Source organism: Pholcus phalangioides, unplaced genomic scaffold, assembly GCF_987345545.1.
Source record: "Pholcus phalangioides strain wild (caught in Gottingen) unplaced genomic scaffold, Ppha-v1.0 ptg000020l_1, whole genome shotgun sequence".
NCBI lineage: Eukaryota > Metazoa > Arthropoda > Arachnida > Araneae > Pholcidae > Pholcus > Pholcus phalangioides.
The window spans coordinates 7,190,456-7,210,239 of record NW_028301613.1 but is presented as its reverse complement, the minus strand read 5'-3'; the positions used below and the strand labels follow the sequence as shown (position 1 = coordinate 7,210,239).

The following is a 19,784-nucleotide window of genomic DNA, read 5'->3' as shown; positions in this document are numbered from 1 at the left end:
AAAATAGTGGACGCCACATTGAACATGCTTTGTAACACGCTTTAGAAAGGATTAAAAACATTTTAAATGGATGTCTTCATGTCTTATTTTTTGTAACAATATTGCATACAGCGTCATTCCTCACTGGCGGGGAGTTTTTGAACTTTTTTTTTTTTTGCAGAAAATTAAATCCCATGACCTCCTGTAAACTAACCAAGTTTGATGACATTTTGTCCAGTAGTTTTCTTCTTATGGCCATTTCAAAGTTGAACTTTAATTATAAAGACCCTGTACTTTGTAGAAATGTTGGCGGAACATTTATTTTCTAAAACAGGGTAAACTATAAATTTTGTTTGGTCTTCTCACTGATAGTGTTTTTCTTGATGTACAGATTGATTTAGTGTGGTATATAGATAGAAAAAAGTGAACATTCAGTATATGTGGCATTATGTTGTATGCTGGACTTGATTTAGATTTCCGTGAATTGGGATACAATATTTTGTCTGTAATTTTGTTTTTCATCCTCAAATGTGTTCGTATGGTTATATTCCTATTATTTCAGGCCTCGTCTTGGACCGACTCTACATAGAGTAGTTGGAGTAGGTGCACTATATTTCTTTCTTGGCACATTAGAAGGATGTCTGCGGGTGCTTAAGGTAAATTATCCATTTCAGTTATGTTTCAGATGCATGTTACTATCATTATAATGCTTTCTGAGACATCCTGGTAAAGAGCATATGAGAAGTTTAATAACAGGTTCATGTATTTTGGTCTCTAAAATATATACAGTCTAACTCACTTATAACAAACACTGATGTTACGAATTTTCACAAATAAAGTTTTTCCATGTCCCGTGAATTTTGATTGCTTATAATGAACACATATTTCAGCAAAATATGCCAATAATGAATTTTCAACCAGTTTTCAAAGACAAATTTCTTTATAATCTTATCTAAATCTTCGTATCAGTAAATTTACCTTTCTATCTGTAAGTACAACTAGTAATGCCCCCTTCATTTTCCTGAAAGGCATCTAGTAGGGCATTTTTGAGCAAACTGAAATCCTCTTCCCTCACGCGCTTCACTTTTTTTTTAACTTTTCTCTGTTACCCATGTTTTGTTCACAGAAAACATTATCAGAAAGGAAAGCTTGGGGGTTATATTCCCAAGAATTTAACCTCCAAAACACTTTTAGTGCGCATTTATATACATCAATCTTTAGCTGGATTCAGACATTGTTTGTGCTAGTTAATTTTTGTGAATTTCAAGCACAAAAATGCTGTCTATTGCTTAAAAAATTGAAGCTACAGAGTTGTTTGAATGCCAAAAATAGGAAAAGAAATTGAGGTATCAAAGCGATTCAGATTCCTCGAAGTTTGCTCTTCAAAATCATGGATAGCAAAGAGGATATGAAGGAAAAAGTTTCAAGTTGGTGAACTGAAAATCTGGAGGAGGGATAAATTGAAGGAACTCTTTTTAAGTGGTTTGTAAATGAGAAACAGAAGAATGTTCCAGTAACCAGATTCTTGGTAGAAGAAAAAGCCTTACATCTGGCATGTTTATTGGGCAAAAATGATTTTAACGCAGAATATTTAACATTTCACAATCATATCACAAAAAACATTTTCGTGTACGTATTTAATTACGTAGGATGTTGATTAAAAATTTAGCCTGTTTTGATTAGTTTAATTTCTTTTGTGCATTTAAATGATGTTTCATTTTGCTCAAAGGCATCTGTTTTTTTTTTCGACTTTATTATAAGTGGGTCCGACTGTATTATTCTAAATTCCTGCACCATTGTATTACCGGTGGAAGAGGAAATATCTACCGCAGCGGTTCTCAACCTTTTTTGACTCGCAGAGCCCTTTTCAGTATATAATTTCTATGGCGGAGCCATGTTTGACTCCAGGAGCCTTTTTTGTATATAATTTTTATGGCAGACCCCTGGAGACCTCTTTTTTTTTTATTTATCTATCAAATTTACTGATTTATTTTAATTTCCTTGAGTTGTCGCGGAGCCCCTCGAAAGTGCACTCGGAGCGCCGGTTGAGAACTGCTGATCAACTGTAATAAAAAAAAGGCATATAGCCTGCATTTGTGAGTTTATGCCATTTCTTTGGTTGATTCTTTTGTATGGGGGTGAGGGTAGATGGGGGGAAAACCTGATGAAATAACGGAATGACATATGCAGTTTATTTCAAACCCATTTCTGGGGTTGGGTTGCAAAGGAAGAGTAGAAATTCATGATTTTTCGGACTGAAATTTTTCATCCTGTTTCAAAATAAAAAATACTTAGGTTACAAAGAATGAGTAGAAATCAAATACATTTTTGGACTGAAAAACGCCCAGAAATTATGATAGTCGATGATAACAAAGAAGTGCCATCGTTTGTAACACCATGGCTTAGGTTTATTTTGAGGAGGAATTTAAAAAAAAAAAAATTCAATTGACCAATCAAATAACTCAATTTTAAATAACTGTTAATATTTTTGATCTGATTTTTTTTTTTCCAGCCAAAAAATGATCTAAGCAAGCAAGCACTGATAGCAGGCATTCCTTTAGCTGTTACAGACAGCGCCATCTGCTGGTGGATATCCTTTTTTGAAATAAATCATTAGTTCAAAAATTTATATACAGTCTAACATTATCAACAAAAATATGCATTTAGTCAAATGGAAAGGTGTTTGAGAGTTTTTGATGGTAACATATATACAAGTTAAGGTCTATTCACAAGCAACAGTCTTCCTTTCTGGTTTCAGTTAAAAAAATATTCTTTATTCTACTAACCTATTCATTCATACTAGTCGGACATAGTTTAGAATCTGATTCTTATGTGTTTTGGAGAGACAAGACAGAATCTCTCTGAACGGGGACGGGCAATGACCGTCATAAGCAAAATGTATTTATATATATAGCAAAATTTCCCATTGTTCAATAAACTTGCCTTAAAGTAGGCCTTGGAACATGAGAGCATTCAACCAATTCTTCATGCTGCCTCTTCTCTAAGTGTTTCCGGCAAACCTCCATCCTTTCTGACTATGTTTTTTTTTGGGGGGGGGGAACCAAACAATATGTGATTATATTGTCCATATTATTAGGTATATGTTCCAGTATTTCTCTGGAACATTTGGCAACAAGATTGGTTAGTAACTACCCTGTACAAGTATTAATTTTTGTTCATACAAAGTTATAAATGCGGATTGCAAACTTTTGTTTGTCGCGTCCTCAAGTGCCTTTGTCATTACTCGCTGCACTTTTAAACCTGAGAATCGTTGCCCCTTAAACAATTTCTTTGTCTGAGGAAAAAGAGCAAAAGTCATGTGAGACAGGATGAGGAAAATAAGCTGGTTGTTGAATTATTATAATGTGATATTTTGAGAAGTAATCGGACACCAGGAGGGGCCCATGAGTCCCTGGACATGGACATGATTCCATGAGATACAAGCAACCAGATCTTTGGAATGCCTAGTCGTGGGTGCTTCATCACAACAAAACACTGGCTCACGGGTCCCTCCTGGTGTCAAATTACCTGTCAAAACATCATATTCCAGTGCTTCTACCTTATCTCCCCCCCCCCCCCATCTTACCCCATGTGACTTTTTCTTTTTCACTGGGATAAACAATTTGCTAAAGGGGCATTGCTTTTCAGGTGCCGAAAAAGTGCAGCCAGCAACAATGGAGGCACTGGAGGGTGTGACAAAAAAAGACTTGCAATCTGCATTTACATTTTTGTATGAATGATGGCAAAAATGCATAATTGGACTGGGTAGTTACTATGAAGGAAACACCAAATAAGAAGATTCTGTCTATATTCGTTAGCTTCTGTGCTCCAACATGGTTAAAACAGAAAAGACTGCTTTCAAATAAATTGTTATGTTCTGAAATAAATCCTTAAATTGATCATTAAATCAGTGATTTTTAACTTTTTTTTTTACTGGGTCACATTACTCCTGAGGAGGTTCAATTCACATTCTTAGAACCTTTGAAAGACCTTTGAAAGCTTTCAATAGTAATTCTTCATCTTGGTATTACTAAGAATATTCATCTGCCACAAGTAACACAGGTGTTTGAAGTGTTTTAGACTTGTGGGTGCTCAGCTTGAGCATCATACAGGAAATTCTCATTTGTGCATTAATTCTGAGGGTGCTGAAACTGGTCCTACAAAATACTGTGGGTGCTTATCACAGCACCCCAGATGAATAACTATTTATAGAGTGTTTGTTTGCTAGTGTGTGTTCCTTGACTTTTTAACATTTTCAGTAGCTTAGTACAAACTCTGAGAACGCTCAGACTCAGAAGGAATCTTGTAAAGTTGGCTCTGTACCAACATTTTACGAACACGTTAATATTTGCTGTATTAGGTGAGTGTTTTTTCTCTTCTTTTTTTTTCTTTGCATAGCTCATTTATATTGATGTACCATATATGAACGTCACTCTCCGCTATACATACGAAGGTTTTTAACAACTGGCTGTTGCGAAGATGAATTTTCTCTTTCTAAAATTCATTTTCGCAACAGCCAGTTGTTAAAAACTTTTGTACTATATATATATTCGTTTTTTTTTACTTTTTTTCTTTTAAAGAGAAATATAAATGTGTAACTATATTTGATCATTTGATGATGTGTTTCTTATAAAAATATATTTGAGGATATTTTCGAAGCGAAAGCTACAATAAATTATGATTTTTGTTTTCAGCATCTGTTGCTTTCATGGTGTGGTCCATAAGAAGTCACAAACTAGTCGCTTGCATCACAGTAAGTTTATCCATTTACTGATGACGTATCTATTTCTGATGAGATATCTCTGAATGCTGTTTGAAAATAGTCAGTGATGTAATTGATTGTACTCTTGCTAGGCATGAGTGAACCAGAAAATGTGTTTTCGAAATGTTCCATAGTATTATGAACAGAAATGTTTAATAATGAACACAATTTTCTCTGCACACACAACACCGTGATCATATTCTTGCAGTATATCTAGTCCCGTCACTACTACATTGTCTCACTCATCTTGCAACCTTCATGGCATTTGTCTATACTGCAGTTCTTATTGCGAAATAAATATGAGACATACTGTATTTTCTCCAGAGCAGGGGAAAATTATTCAATGGGCAGTTAATTGCCCTCTGGCAATGTATATATATACTGTATAATGAAAGAGTGTAATAAACACAACAGTTGGGATTGTTCAAATTTCTTGCATGCCACCAAGATAAACTTATGGACCATCAGTGATTTGCAATACACTGGTGAACGGTCATAGCATTTGATTATTCAGAGTACCATAACAAGACTATCCTAACCCAGGTGCAGATACAGGGGTATTGCTCACCCCACCCCATTCAGTGAAAAAGTTTAATATATTACTGGCATTGCCAGAGCTGGACATTTGTCCTCTGTTCACTATACACACCCTCTGTGAGTTCTAAGAGCCTGTATCTGCTTATGTCCCAACGAATAGTTTTTTTTCTATAAGAAATTATGTTGGCATTTCTGATATTCTGTTCAGTTTAATGACTTGAAATGTAGTAATGGTCATGAAATAAACCTTTGTTGTTTTAAATAGGACTGGAATGAACTGTGGGTTGACGAAGCTTATTGGCATTTACTATTTTCCTTGATACTCTTAGTTATCATGATATTATGGCGACCTACACAAAATAATCAAAGGTAGGATGAGATTTTTTGAGATATATGGCTTTCTAAGTTATAATAATGATAATATTACAATAAGAGTCACTTCACACTTTATTCCCAAGTGTGTTGTAGAATAGGTGTGTCTGAAAAATTCTCTCTGCATTAGAAAATTCACTGACAGCACTTTGCTGCCACACAATTTCACAAAAAACAATTCACTGCTTTGAGAAGACACAGACAGAAAAATTCGTGGACAAACAGTTCATCAAAAACAATGACCTAGTGAGTGGGTACTTGTGCTCAGTCACAGACTCATTTGGTTATTCAATTATACAAACACAAAGGCTGCAACAAGCAAATGCCCAACAAGGTGGCTGAAAAATATGCTCATATTGATGTCAAAATATAACCAAAATACAGCAACCCAATATAAAAGCATATATATTACAAAAAAAAACCAAGTAATATACTATATAATGCACTGCTCACATAAAAAAGATTATATGGTTACCTTAATCTAATTATGGATAGCTTCTCAATTTATCCCACTATGTTTATCACTTCTTTTTAAACGTGTCAATTGTGTTAGAATTCACAACAACCTGAGGTAAGCTATTCCATTTATTAACTACCCTATTAGAGAAAAACTCCCTGTGATGCCACAACCTGGAATTCAATAACCCACGGTTCATCCCATTGAAAATTTTAAGCACTTCGATGATATCCCCCCAACACCTGTGTTCATCCAATGCATAGCTGCCAAGTCTCCCGAATTTTTCGGGAATCTCCCGAATTTTACCTTCATCGCTCGACATCCCGAAAAGTTCTTAAATCTCCCGAATTTTTACGAAAATCAAAAAAATCCCTAATTGTCCCTTAAAATTCCCTACTTCATTAAAAAAAAATCCCCGCTTATGAAAACAATCCCTAAGGAATTTCTTGTGGGGCATCTTTTTTTCCCTTTCGAAATGACGTCACACGTCGTAAATGGGGAAATTCCCTTTTTAAGGAAGTTTTACAAACCCTCTGATGGTAACAAGAAAGTTGTTTGTCTTATCGTGCAGGGAAATGACTTAGCAGCCAATAGTCCTGGATAATAATTGAAGATTATAGTCACGCGCATGTGGTCAAAATTTCTTTTGTTATAACGTGCGATATAACAAAACACGAATACTGATAAGCAAAAACATATTTAATCTATTTTAAAGATACTTATTCCGATGAATTTCCTTTCATCAAACGTTCCAGAAGAGGGCCGACTTTTCCTTTTTGTACAAGTTGTGTTACGGACATAAACATCGGGCATGGAAAGACTACCATCATCACTCGTGAAATTAAAAAAAAAAACATCAAGCAAGTGTCACAAAAAGTCAGTGTTCTTCAAAAATTGACGGTGTTTTCCTTCATCTTCCGATGATTTTGGGGTCATTCGCGGAGAATGTTTGTTCACAGCGTTTCTGATTGAACACAATATTTATTTTTACATCATTGAAGTTTTGGCCCCCAATTTCACTTGTTTTTTGCGTAGGAATTTTATTCCCAAGGGTTTAACTTTTATGTGTGTAAAATCCCTATTTTAATTTGACTTCAATTTTTGAGTAGGGATTTTATTCCCTACGCTCTAACTTTTATATTTGGAAAATCCCTATTTTATTTGGAAAAATCCCTATTGTATTTATTAGGGAGTGGTTTTAGCATAAAATACGGGTGTGCGCGAAAATCTCCCGAATTTTCATTTTCAAAAGTTGGCAGCTATGATCCAATGTAAACATATGCAAAAAATCAAGTCTGTCTTCATAGCCTTGTGTGCCCACAAGAGCAGCACTCGTAGCTCTTCTTTGCACCCCCTTAACCAAGTCTATGTCCCTCTGTAGGTAAAGTCCCCAAAACCTTCCTGCATACTTGAGTCCAGAACGAAGTACGCCTCAGAAAAACTGAATGACTTTTCAGGAGAACGTGAAGAGACCTTTTAAATAATAAAACCGAGTATTCTATTCACTTTTTTTTCACAGCTGAAGACTGTTCAAAAAACCTTAGCCGCTCATCAATGAGAATTCTAAAATCAGTGACCCTAGTTTTGCATATGGAATAGTAATACCATTAAACTCACAAGTGACACAGGGTTGTTCAAACCAAGATGAGCAACCATGCACTTTTCAATACTAAATGCCATGCTCCATCCATTAGCCCATGCCGCAATCATGTTCAAGTTTTTTCTGGAGCCTCTCCATATTGCTTGAATTCCCCACAACCCCCATATATACGTATATGTATATACATATACAGGGTCAGAGAGAAACAAGCTTCCCACCCCAGGGAGGCCTGGAGTGTGCTCCAAATAAGGCGAAACCTGCATGACAGACCACTAAAATGATGTGCCTGCCGTTCATAGAAGAAGAAAATAAATTAAAATTTGTTTATAGGTGGGCGCTGGAACGCACCTGTGAATATTGAATATGCTTACACTTATAGATGTTTAATATAAATCACTGAAACTGCACAATATGTGTCCCTATATTTTGAACAATGTGCTCTAATCTAAATGAGAAGTGTTCGCTGTACCTTTTAGACATATTTTATTATTTTTTTCATTAAAAACTAGATTATTTTAAGTGCATTGATAATCATAGGAAAATATTGTTTTTCGCTTAACACAGATATGCCTTCACACCTTTACTAGATGCGTATGATGATGATAATGATGATTTTGATTCAAACCTTACTAATGATGTGTTTGGTAAGTTTCATTGTTTGCTTATCTGCTCGCTAATATGTTTAACGTACCATAACTCATTCTAATGCTCTATATTCATGCGATTTTAATATATTTTCAGATGGCATGAAAATGAGAGCCACGAAACCGGCTTCACCGCTGATACCCAATGATTTGAAAAACAAACAGGTAAGAAGATATGTATATAACTATATTCTAAAAAATGCACTACATGTCACTTTATTCGTCAAATATTCAGATTAACAGATTTAAAATTCCTCTATTCTGTGAAGGTATTTCTCGGAATCGGGGGTGGCTCACCTGCCGCCTGGGTGAAAAGCCTCATATGCTGCCCCTAAATAAAACATTAGTGGTAAGCTGAGAGGGCTTCAGCTTGGGTGAATCAACCTGATTTTTCTTTTCTGTCCATAGCTGCACACCATTGGTTACCCCCAAAAATGTCCTTGACCATACATCCCGCTTTCAAAGTAGCTCTCCTGCTTTTTCTCCTCCAGGGTTTTTCACTGTTCTTAATTATGCCAGATAACTTTTTTCACGTAACCGTTCTTATTAATGAGCCATTATATTTTTTTATTTTCTTTCCGTTTGGGTTATTTTGTATTTAATCTCAAATCTCCAACATAGAAGTCAACCTTGCCCATGCTAAAATACCTACTCCAAGGTTCCCAGAGCAGAAACTAAGGGATAGAGAGGGGTTCTGGTACTACAGGTCCTGGACAAGTGAGAATCCAAATTCCTTCTTTGTCCTTATTTAACCACTCCTGAAAAAGTACTGGGTAGGGCACCAAAATGCACACTTGCCCCGCGTGAGTCTATTCTTGTTTCTATCACTGCCCGAGGCCTTGTCTGTGTTCTCATCTTAGATATGGCTCAAAAGAGTGACAGTGTGTGGTGTCTCGTTAATTTTTATTATTTAAAAATTTACGTGGAAAAAGTCCAACAAAAGCCTAGAATGCTGTCCTTACAACCCGCCGCCCAGTTCACTGCACCCCTTGCACCCTCACTTAAGCTGCTCTTGCTTGGAATAAGCAATGTGATGAGGTGAGGAAAACATTCAAATCTAGGCTTTTCGAGAATTTTGTCCAGCCATCAAGGTAATTTTAACTACAGTAGAACAAGCTTAATTCGTTCCACCAATGTGTTTGTTATCTGAATTGCTCCTATATCGAATGGAACTTCCTCATAGAAGATAATGAAGACTTGGATAAATTGACTTGGGAAATTTACCAGCAAGGCTTGGGTATTTATTGTGCATAATCCCCATAAAAGTGATAAATTTATCAAATTTACTGAGATGATTGGTGATTGCACATAATCACAGGTTTGTTACATTTGCCGTAACATATGTATACAAAGAAAAATAAAGGAGCATAATGATGTGATTTGAATTTTTTATTTCTAGGATGATGACCTGAAGTGGGTCGAGGAAAATATTCCAGCTTCTCTCTCGGAAGTGTAAGTTATCTAAGAAACTTCTTTTACTCTCATACATGAAATCAAATTATAACTAAGGGGCACTCACTTTCTTGATGTTCCGTTCCAGAATACTCCTGCTCACAGCCTGCTCACTAGTGGGCGGAACCCAGAACACTTGGGAAGGAACCAAGGGCCACTTCAACCTTGCTCTCTGAGAAACAACATCTCCCCCCCCCCCCGACACAATTATCCCTGGGAAAATCTTCCCTATACTGCGGAGGAGTCCTCAGTCCAACTCCCTCAGTCATTACGGCCTGTTCCAGAGGTCTATGGTACAAAAATCATAGCAACCGTGTACAGTATGACAAATGACAGCCATTCTCATGATGGGAGCAACAAAAAAAAGGGGGAGGGACAATCATTTCTGTTGTTCAGCTTGAACCTCGTTACATATCAACAAAAAGAGGAAGGGGGGTGTCTTGTGCAAGGGATGTTTGCATGGGGTGCTACACTCTTGTTCTTTTGTGTCACTCTTAGGGTTGGCTAGTTAGGGGTCCCAATTTTGTCTACTTTTGCAACGCTTGCCTGGCCCATAGCTGGTCGGGGGAAGAGAGGGACCTGATTTATAGTCAGCTGTATCACTTGCAAGCAGTGTCATATTTACAGGGGACTTAGTTTGGAGCAGCAGCAAATTTCAGGAATGAGTGACCAAGAAAATTGGTAGAATGGGTGAAGGGGGGAGTAACATTTGTGTAGCTAACATAAATCTGTCACTGCCAAGAGATGGGGGGGACTAGGTCAGTGTGTAACCAATCGAGTAACATAGAAAGTTTGCAAGTACGTGAGAGAACAAAAGATAGAGTGTGTGCAGGGACGTGAGTGGAAAAAACTGTGGCCTAGAGTGCTTGCAAGCATGTGACTTACAAGCATTGCTCTCTGAGAAACAATAACATCCCCTCGCAATTATCCCTGGGAAAATCCTCCCTATACTACGGAGGAGTCCCCAATCCAACTCCCTCAGTCATTACTGCCTGCAGCGCCAGGAATTTTCTGCGACTGATCCTTCCATACTGAGGAATTACAGCAGGGTTAACAGTGATTTGATTCAATGCCAAACCTCTTTATATCACTAGAATTCTACAAAATATATGATGACGATAAAGATTCAACTACATATTTCTTTTATGTCGTAATCACATTAAAACTTTTTTCCCGTTGTTTCAGAGCTTTGCCGACGTTATTGGATTCAGATGAAGTAAGTTTTAGATTTTTATCAATTTATTTATTTTTTTCAGAAATTAAATGCATTGTGAGAAATTAATGCTGCATTGATATATATATCATACCTTGATATTCAAATTTTGCATGGGTTGCTCCAACCAACTATAGACGAAACGGATGAATGAAATATTCAATGGGTTGAAGCACAAATCCATGGGGTGGGGGGGGGGGGGTTCACCACAAGAGCTTAATAAATATATGTACAAAATTAGTCTGTCATGTAAAATACGGGATAACTCTATGAACCACATGATTGATCAGTCCTCCAGACACCCCTAGATCTGTGCCTGGACAGGTTAGAGGCGGAAGTATGACGCAGAACAGAATGACCAGGCTCTTTCTTTCAAACCGAGCACAACTCAGGTCTATCACCATTTATGGGCGATTTACTACCTAGTGAATTGTGCCGGAAGTGTAACTGTGTGTTTACCTAACAGTCTGAATGCTTATAGAGTTTTGTGTTTGATTTTTAGTGCCGCCATCTATATTTCAGAAGTGAAGTGAGTGATGTGTTATGATTGAATTTGTGCTGTTTGTAGGTCTGTTGCTCTCTAGCTTTGCACAGAGGCAGTATCATAGCCAATGAGGCCACTCCTACCAAGGCGTGACTATTGCTAGTTGACAATTCTCTGTCACTTATAAAGCTTATTGCATTGGATGGTGTGGCCGTACCAGAGAGAATTCCGACCAATGAGCTGGCCAGGCAAGTTGGCCCATCACCTGTGCAGCTCATGTGCGTCTATCAAATCAAGCCCAAGCCACACACCTCACTCCCCCTTCCGTCGGAGGTAGAAAATCCCAGCGTCCCGTAAGACACCTACTCAGGTAGCTTGCGAGTCAGCAGAACAAACGTGAACTATTCCCATGCCAGTGAATGCATGACGTGTCACAGACAGCGTCATCCAGTGGTGGGCACTGTCCCCACAACACTCAGTGACTTAATCACTCTGGAAGTTGCTCACTCCATTATTCACTTGTTCACTCTGTCATTCCATCACTCACTCATTTGGCCAATCACTCACTGGCTTGATCACTCACTTGGCCAGTTACTCACTTGCTGTCTTTTATTTGATCACTCACTTGCTGTCTTTTATTTGATCACTCACTTTCTTATTTATTCTCCCACTCTGTCATTCTATCACTCTCTCAGTTAGTCACTTATTCAGTTGCTCAGTCTGTCACTTACTAGCCTATTCACTCACTCGTTTAATCACTCACTCTGTCACTTTTTCACTTGCTCATTTTGGCATTCACTCATTCATTTGGTTGTTTGCTCACTCAGATACTCACTTGACCACTCACTCACTTATTCTAGAACTCACTCGCTCTGTCACTCATTTGTTCTGGCACTCACTCAGTTGCTCCATTACCTGTGCTGAAATTTTATCGCAAGTTTTCCCAGCAGAGACTGGTGAACTGTGGTGAATTTCTCTTTCAAGGAACAGTTGGCGGAGGAGTTTTCCCCGTAAACTGAATAAGAAGCCAGTCGCAGGCTGGTGCGGTAAAATATATGAGTAATGTGTGCGCTCTAATTTTTAGTAACATGTTAAATTTATTAATTTTTGTCTTTATTTTTGTTCCGATATTCTTTCAGGAAATCATGACTGCCAAATTCGAAAGGAACAAGATGGAATGAGGTCCTTTTCGGAACAAGGAATCTAACAATGTGATGATGATGTAATTATTTGTCGTAATACTTTTTTTTTTCAAATGTGATACCTCAAGGAGATGTGAACACGTTTCTTTTGAGACACCTTTTGTTTTATACAGACAGCAAAACATTTCGAGAAAGATTATACATAGGTTTCTTTTTTTATTTGTCATATAATATTGCCGTCATCAGATCTCTGCTTCCTACAATGCATTGTGATTGTTGTCTTTTTTTTTTAAAAGAAAAACAAAAAAATTGTCAAATTATAGTTGTAAATAATGTTGTAATAAGTGAAGCGCTTTTTGTTGACTTATTGAGTTTTTGTGTAATTTCTTCTGTCCAGAACAGTTTCTCGTAAAGTTTGGCATCTGAAAAATTACGAATACAATTGAAATTTGTCATCCATCTGATGTTATTTCCCATACTACCGAAAACTTCTTATTTATCAGTGCAATTTCTGCAGTTAGCATTAAAAACAACCCTACTATCAGGGCCGTCATTTCAACTTTTTCCAGGGGGTGGGGGGCAAAGAACATGTACTCAGTGTATGTATATATATGCAGACCTCCTATTTTTCCTACTTTTCCTATTTTTTAGAAATTTCCTCCTATTTTCCTACTTTTCCTATTTTTTAGAAATGTCCTCCTTTTTTCCTACTTTTCCTATTTTTTAGAAATGTCTTCCTATTTTCCTACTTTTCCTATTTTTTAGAAATGTCCTCCTATTTCCTACTTTTCCTATTTTTTTAGAAATGTCCTCCTATTTTCCTACTTTGGTTGCAGTTGCCCTATTTTATTCCAATTCTCTCCTACTATTCCTGTTTTATCCCTTCCTTCCTTCCTTTTATTTACGGTCAATATCTCACTACGAAAATTCAGAGAAACCGCAAAATGTCACGGCTTTCCGTCCCTTTTTGACGTGCTTTAGGCCGGTACTACACTGTAAAAGTTTGATAAAATCCCTTTTATAAAACTTGACAAATCTAACCAATAAGGTTATTGGTTACGTTCTAGAAAATGCAACCGGTGACTTTATTGACTGCATTGTTCAAGTTTTATAAAAGCACTTTTACCAAACTTTTATAGTGTAATACCGGCCTTATTCACATCACACCTTGCTACTGAAAAAGAGAGGGAAAAAAAGAAAAAGTTTTTCAGTCCCACCGGAGCAGGGGATGACGACAACTGTATCTTTTCGTCCCCACGCCGTATAGTCAAAGTGCTAAAAACTGAAGTCCAGTAGGGAAAGCGAGTCTGTTTGGGAAATCGGTTGCCGTAAATAAGGCAAAAAAAGGGGGAGGGGTAGAGACAGGCTCTGTCCACACACAAGAGATTCCATATTCCATGTGAGAATATAGGTTTCTCTCCCGGTATCTCGTACGATCGTTTAAAGCCGGGTTTTTCTATCGCGCCACGTGTGAACCGAACTGGATCATTTCGCTTCAGCAGAAATGTGTTGCATAATCACGCTACGCATTTGTGTTTTCCAAGCGTGGCGCATCAGATCAGGGCGGCTACTCTATCGGCTGCATGCTCCGGTTTGAAGAGAAGGGAAAGGGAACAAAAAAAAAAAAAAATGAGAAGGTCGGTGAAACGCGCGGCGCACGACGCATTCAACTCCTCCAGAAGCAATCCGCCAGTCACACCCGACGTAAATCTTTGTCGTGAGCCGTATTGCGCTCTGTAGGAAACAGTGCTTTTCTTATTGGTGAGTGGACGGAGTGTCGCGCTGGGTGATTCACGTTGCGCGCGGCATAGAAAACCTGCTTTACGGGACCGAGTCCGAGCCCCGTCTGGTTTTACGGGGGGGTGGGTGGGACGAGCCGATTAGCCGCTCCCTAAACCCAATTTTTTTTTAAACCCCTTCAGAAATAACTTTCGGGTTTCTTTATCTTCGGAGTCATTAAAGTATTACGTCAGCAACGATGGTGGGGGAAGGGGGAGCTGTTCGATTTGATGACGGAGAGGGGTGTTAGCATGACGTTTACTTCAGCACCCACCCTTTATACAAATATGAAATATTCCTAATGGCATCTTACTCGGTGCGCCAAAAAAGAATAAAATTTTTCGCTAGTTTGTGGGCACCTGAACTAACATTCTCCCTATTGAATACTCTAAATACTTAGCGGATCCAAGTGCTCTGGTCCTGTGCCACGCGTCGTACAAGTGATCCGTGATTATGCCGCGGATCACTTAAGTAATTTGGGAATGGGCCGCGGATAACTTGAGTGTTATAGAACAGCACTTGTGACCGCGCCAGTGCTCTAAAACTGTGTCACGTGTCACTCAAGGGATCTATAAATGTGTCACGGATCACTTAAATGGTCTGGCATTATGTCACTTAAACGACCTGTGAATGTGCCGCTTGGTTCATTTTTACAAAATTGGGTTTGAAAGGGACGGGCCACATTTGGGCCGCACACGCCAAGAGTTTACCGCGGGTCAAGGGTTACCTATGGGCTTAGAGGTAGGGTCGCAATGAATCTCTTAAAAAATTTGAGTTCTTGGCCTTCAAATAACATTGAAATTAACTGAAATTCATTGTAATAAGATATTTTCTTTCGAAATTTTAATTATTAAAAAATATATTTTTGATCGTCTGTGAGGAGAGGGGGGGGGGGAAGACCACGAGCCCCACGTACATCTCTGATCCACCCACTGTGCGTTAGGAGGTGGGGGCAGAGCGCTGACGAAATTTTGCTGAAAGAGGGAGGATCAGAGTTTTGCTGACTTTTTCTAACAAGGGGTCAAAAATCGCTAAAAATTTGCTGAACAGCATGCTTGAACAGCCCCTTTTTTGAAGCATGTGCCCAACCCATGGCCTAAATATGGCGTGCCTCGAGTGGCCTCGGTACACTTGCAGATAAATTAAGTGGTTCGCGGCGCATTCCTACCTCATTTAAATGACCCGCGGAATATTTCCAGATTACTCAAGTGGCCCGTGGCACATTTACAGATCGCAAATAATTTGCGGCGTTGTTCTAGATCACTTAATTAAGTGGCCCGCGACACGTTTTCAAATCAATGAAGTGGACCCACACTGTTCACAAAAGGTTGAGTTAAGTTGTAATGTGCCGCGAGTCATTCAGGTGGTCTGAGAGTGTGCCGCGGGCCGCTTAAGTCATCTCTCAACATTAATTATTCTCTATAATTATTATTCTTACCTAAAGATGAAAAAAAGGTTAAATTATTTATTTCATTAATACTGGAATAATTTCTTTCGTTCATGCTAAAAAAGTCCTCTTTCATCAATTCCTGAATTTTCCTTCATCAATCCTGGATTGTCCATTAATTTTCCTTCATTAATTCTGGAATTATTCACTTTATTAATTATTTCTTTCATTACTTCTGAAATAATTGCTTTCATCAATTCTGTATTTGTTTCTTTCATTAATGCTGGAATTATTTCCTCCATTGATTCTGAAATTATATCTCATTAATTCTGGAATTAATGAGATAATTAATTAATTTTGGAATTATCACTTTCATCAATGCTGAAATTATTTCTTTCGTTAATTCTAGAATTTCTTCTTTCATTAATTTTGGAATTATTGAAGGTCTTTCTTTAATTCTGGAATTACTGCTTTTCATTAATTTTGGAATTTTCACTTTCATCAATCTGAAATTATCTTTCATTAATGCTGGAATTATCACTTTCTTTAATGCTGGAATTATCACTTTCTTTAATTCTGAAATCATCTTTCATTTATTCTTAAATGATCTCCCATTAATTCTGGAGTTATCGCTTTCAATTATTTTAGAATTATCACTTTTCATTAATGCCAAAACTATTTCCTTCATTAATTCTAGAACTGTTTCTTTCATTAATTTTGGAATTCTCTTACTTTAATTCTGGAATTACCGCTTCCAATAATTTTGGAATTATCACTTTTTTTCTTCAATCTGAAATTATCTTTCATTAATGCTGGAATTATCGCTTTCATTAATTTTGGAATTATCTCTTCCACTAATTCTATAATTTTTCTTTCATTACTTTTGGAATTCTCTTTTTTCCTTCATTCTGGAATTATCTTTCATTAATTTTATTATCTCTTTCATTAATGCTGAAATAATCTCTTACATTAATTCTAGAATATTTTCTTTCTAGAATCTATTTAATTAATTTTGATATCTCGTCGATACAGAGACATTAATTTTCATTTTCGTGCTTGAGAAGATATAAATAAAAAGCTGAAATTAATGTTATTGTATGGATATCCACCTCAAAAGTGGGTCTGGCTCATTATTTTATATATAATTTTCTGGGCTTCGTATCTCTAAGCGAACTCAATATTTCGAAAACCAAAGATTCAATTCAATTTTCAAAATTATTCATGTGAAGGAAAACCCCACTAAATTTCCGCATTTCTACGCTAAAATCGGCCATTTTAACATTGATCTCTATGGGGATCATGCAGTGTATGTCTCTCAGGAGTGATGCTGATTATGACGTCTATTCAAAAAGCCTCGTTGCTCGAAAAAGGGCAAAGAAATACTATAAGAAAATATTTTTTTGATCTGTTAGATCAAACTATTTTGAATTCCTATCTTATTTTACAAAAGACAAGGTGGGGCAAAAATCCCATTTGATGTTTCCTTTGTCTTTAGTAGATGGTCTTATTGAAACGTATCGGTCATCTGTAGGGATATTTCGTATTTACGAAATAACCGCTATAAATGAGAAATTTTGAATTTTTGCTACTTTTCTGCGAAATCTCGATAATTTAAATTTTATCGTTAATTCTTCCGCGTGTGTTTCCAAGCTGCAATTAACGCCTTAAAAAGAATACGAAAATAAAGGATCTAGTATCAGACTCAGCGCATTACATGACTGCGTGCTTCAAATTATTAAAAACATTAAACTTGGTAGCAACATTTTGCTCCACCAATGCTGCTGCTGACCCGTGACCAGATTTTCACGGGCCCCCTTTATGGTGGATTTATAGCGTGAAAAACAAAAAAAATAATGAAAATCATCCCGGGCCCCAGGGCTAGAGCCTTGCGAGCCCACCCCTTGTAAGCATGGCCCCCACATCCTGTAGCGGGGCCCCTTCTGTAGCTAATTTATAGCGTGAAAAAGCAAAAAAAATGATGATCGTCTCGGGCCCTGTCAGGCCCCCCCCCCCATGTGGGGGCCATGCTTACAGCAGTGATCAAAGCGTATTAATAATAGTAATACGTCTTTAATCACTGAGCTATAAGTAAACCTTTACTTACAATTCAGTGTCTTTAATACGCTTTGGCAGTGATGGTAACCTCTCCCAGCAAAATTTTTCCCAAGCATTCCGAAAAATGTGCTGAATGATTGAGAAACCAAAATTTCCTATGTAAAGCTTAAGACGAGCACCCACAGGTCTGAAACACTTCCGAAATGTAAAAAGATTCCTCGAAAGACTGGTTATATTTTTGGAGATGATGATTACAAGGAAGAAAATGCATCTCTGTGCAAAGCTCCGTCTCTGTGTTCCCTGGTCTCTCGTTTGCCGGACGAGTGCTACCAACTAAGATATGGAAACAGAATATTTCTCACTTGGAGCGTATATATATATGTTGAAAGGCTTAGCAAAAACGAGAGACGGGGTTCGAGTGCCCGTGTGGGGCAGAGATGAATTTTCTTCTAATCCTCATCTCCAAAAATATAACCAGTCTTTCGAGGAATCTTGTACCAACAAGTGAAGAGGACATTTCTACATGCTTCCAAAATGGACCTATCATAACGATGAACGCGCGCGCTAATGAACAAGTTATTAGTGACCGACTGTTCCTCTGATGCTTTCGCGAGTTCGGCTTGGCACTCGAAGTATACAGACTCAAATCTCCGCTACCAGAGTCGAAAGCTTCCGCATCGTCGTCTTCAAATCGCACGAAACGACGCGACGGCTTTCGGTATCGTCCACGTTATTTCGCGATGTACCCCGTTATTCGGAGGAGCTTCAGTTCCTCTCGACGTGTTTCGGTGATCCGCTCGAGGCGTCCCTACACGAAGTTCTCTTCATAATTCTCAAACTATCTCGAACCATATTGGTCAGTTGGGAGTGCCATTTGGTCGTGGTGGCCGTACATACCCCTCCCTTTCGTCTAGTGTCGCCACCTGCAAACCAAAATTTTGCATTAAGCCATAGCGTTTGTGTAGGTTCATTATGGGTGGGGTGACCGTATTTCCTCGGGAGAAATACGTGAAATTAGGATTCCAAATACAGGAAATCGCCAATTACCACCAAAAATGACGCCAAAAGTAAATGAAAAGAAATAAAACGTTCAACAAGACAAATGTGAGGGATTAATGTTCTTATTTATAGTTGTAATTATCATAATTTAATTTATGAGTTGAAAAATAATTTCAATCTTTGACTTCGATGAAGCATAAAAATCCAAGTAGACGTCATGTAAAAAAACGGGAAAAACCGGGACACTTTTGTCAAACAGTCGTAATGGCAAGAAATTAAAAAGAAAACCGGGACTGTCCCGGGAAATACGGGACGTATGATCACCCTACCTGACGACGCGGTTCTTCAGGTTGGCGTCTTTGTCATCTGGAGACTTTTTGTCCTCGCCCAATTCCCACGCACAAGCACCTCCAGGTCTTTCTTCCTTCCTCTCACCAGGAACGCCATATTTTGGCTCCTGTCGCAGTGCTGTTCCGTATCCCGCTTCTGAAGAATGTCAAACTTCCAAGGAATATATTTCGGACATTTTCAAACGATAAAGAAAAACGAACTTTACTGAACTTCGTGAATTCAAAAAAATGCGTAATCTCAATACAAACTACTTCCTACGCCCATGCCGCCGCCCCCGCCCCCCACATCCTGTAGCGGGGCCCCCTTCTGTAGTTAATTTATAGCATGAAAAAAGCAAAAACATGATGATAATCCATTTGGAAATGTCCTCTCCACTTGTCAATACAAGATTCATTGAAAGACTGGTTATTTGTGGAGATGAATTTTCTTCCTTGCAATATCTTCATCTCCACAAATAACCAGTCTTTCAATGAATCTTGTATTGACAAGTGGAGAGGGCATTTCCAAATGCATGTGGCCATCTGGTTGGCGTACGTCATTCACGAGCTATTAGTTGTTGACGCCGTCCATG

General features: G+C 38.0%; 1 protein-coding gene across 1 annotated transcript in view; it reads left to right on the top strand.

The window, feature by feature from the left end:
* Nucleotides 1-13,005, top strand: part of LOC149070891 (Golgi-pH regulating cation channel) — a 31,230-nt gene extending 18,225 nt beyond the window's left edge. Inside the window, exons 14-23 of the mRNA XM_089248455.1 lie at nucleotides 542-635; nucleotides 2,492-2,571; nucleotides 4,233-4,339; nucleotides 4,674-4,732; nucleotides 5,544-5,647; nucleotides 8,272-8,351; nucleotides 8,449-8,516; nucleotides 9,751-9,803; nucleotides 10,989-11,019; nucleotides 12,640-13,005. Coding sequence (XP_089104581.1) covers nucleotides 542-635; nucleotides 2,492-2,571; nucleotides 4,233-4,339; nucleotides 4,674-4,732; nucleotides 5,544-5,647; nucleotides 8,272-8,351; nucleotides 8,449-8,516; nucleotides 9,751-9,803; nucleotides 10,989-11,019; nucleotides 12,640-12,681 — 718 coding nt within the window. The 3' untranslated portion in view covers nucleotides 12,682-13,005. The remainder of the gene's footprint in view (nucleotides 1-541; nucleotides 636-2,491; nucleotides 2,572-4,232; nucleotides 4,340-4,673; nucleotides 4,733-5,543; nucleotides 5,648-8,271; nucleotides 8,352-8,448; nucleotides 8,517-9,750; nucleotides 9,804-10,988; nucleotides 11,020-12,639) is intronic.
* The last annotated feature ends 6,779 nt before the right edge of the window (nucleotides 13,006-19,784 follow it).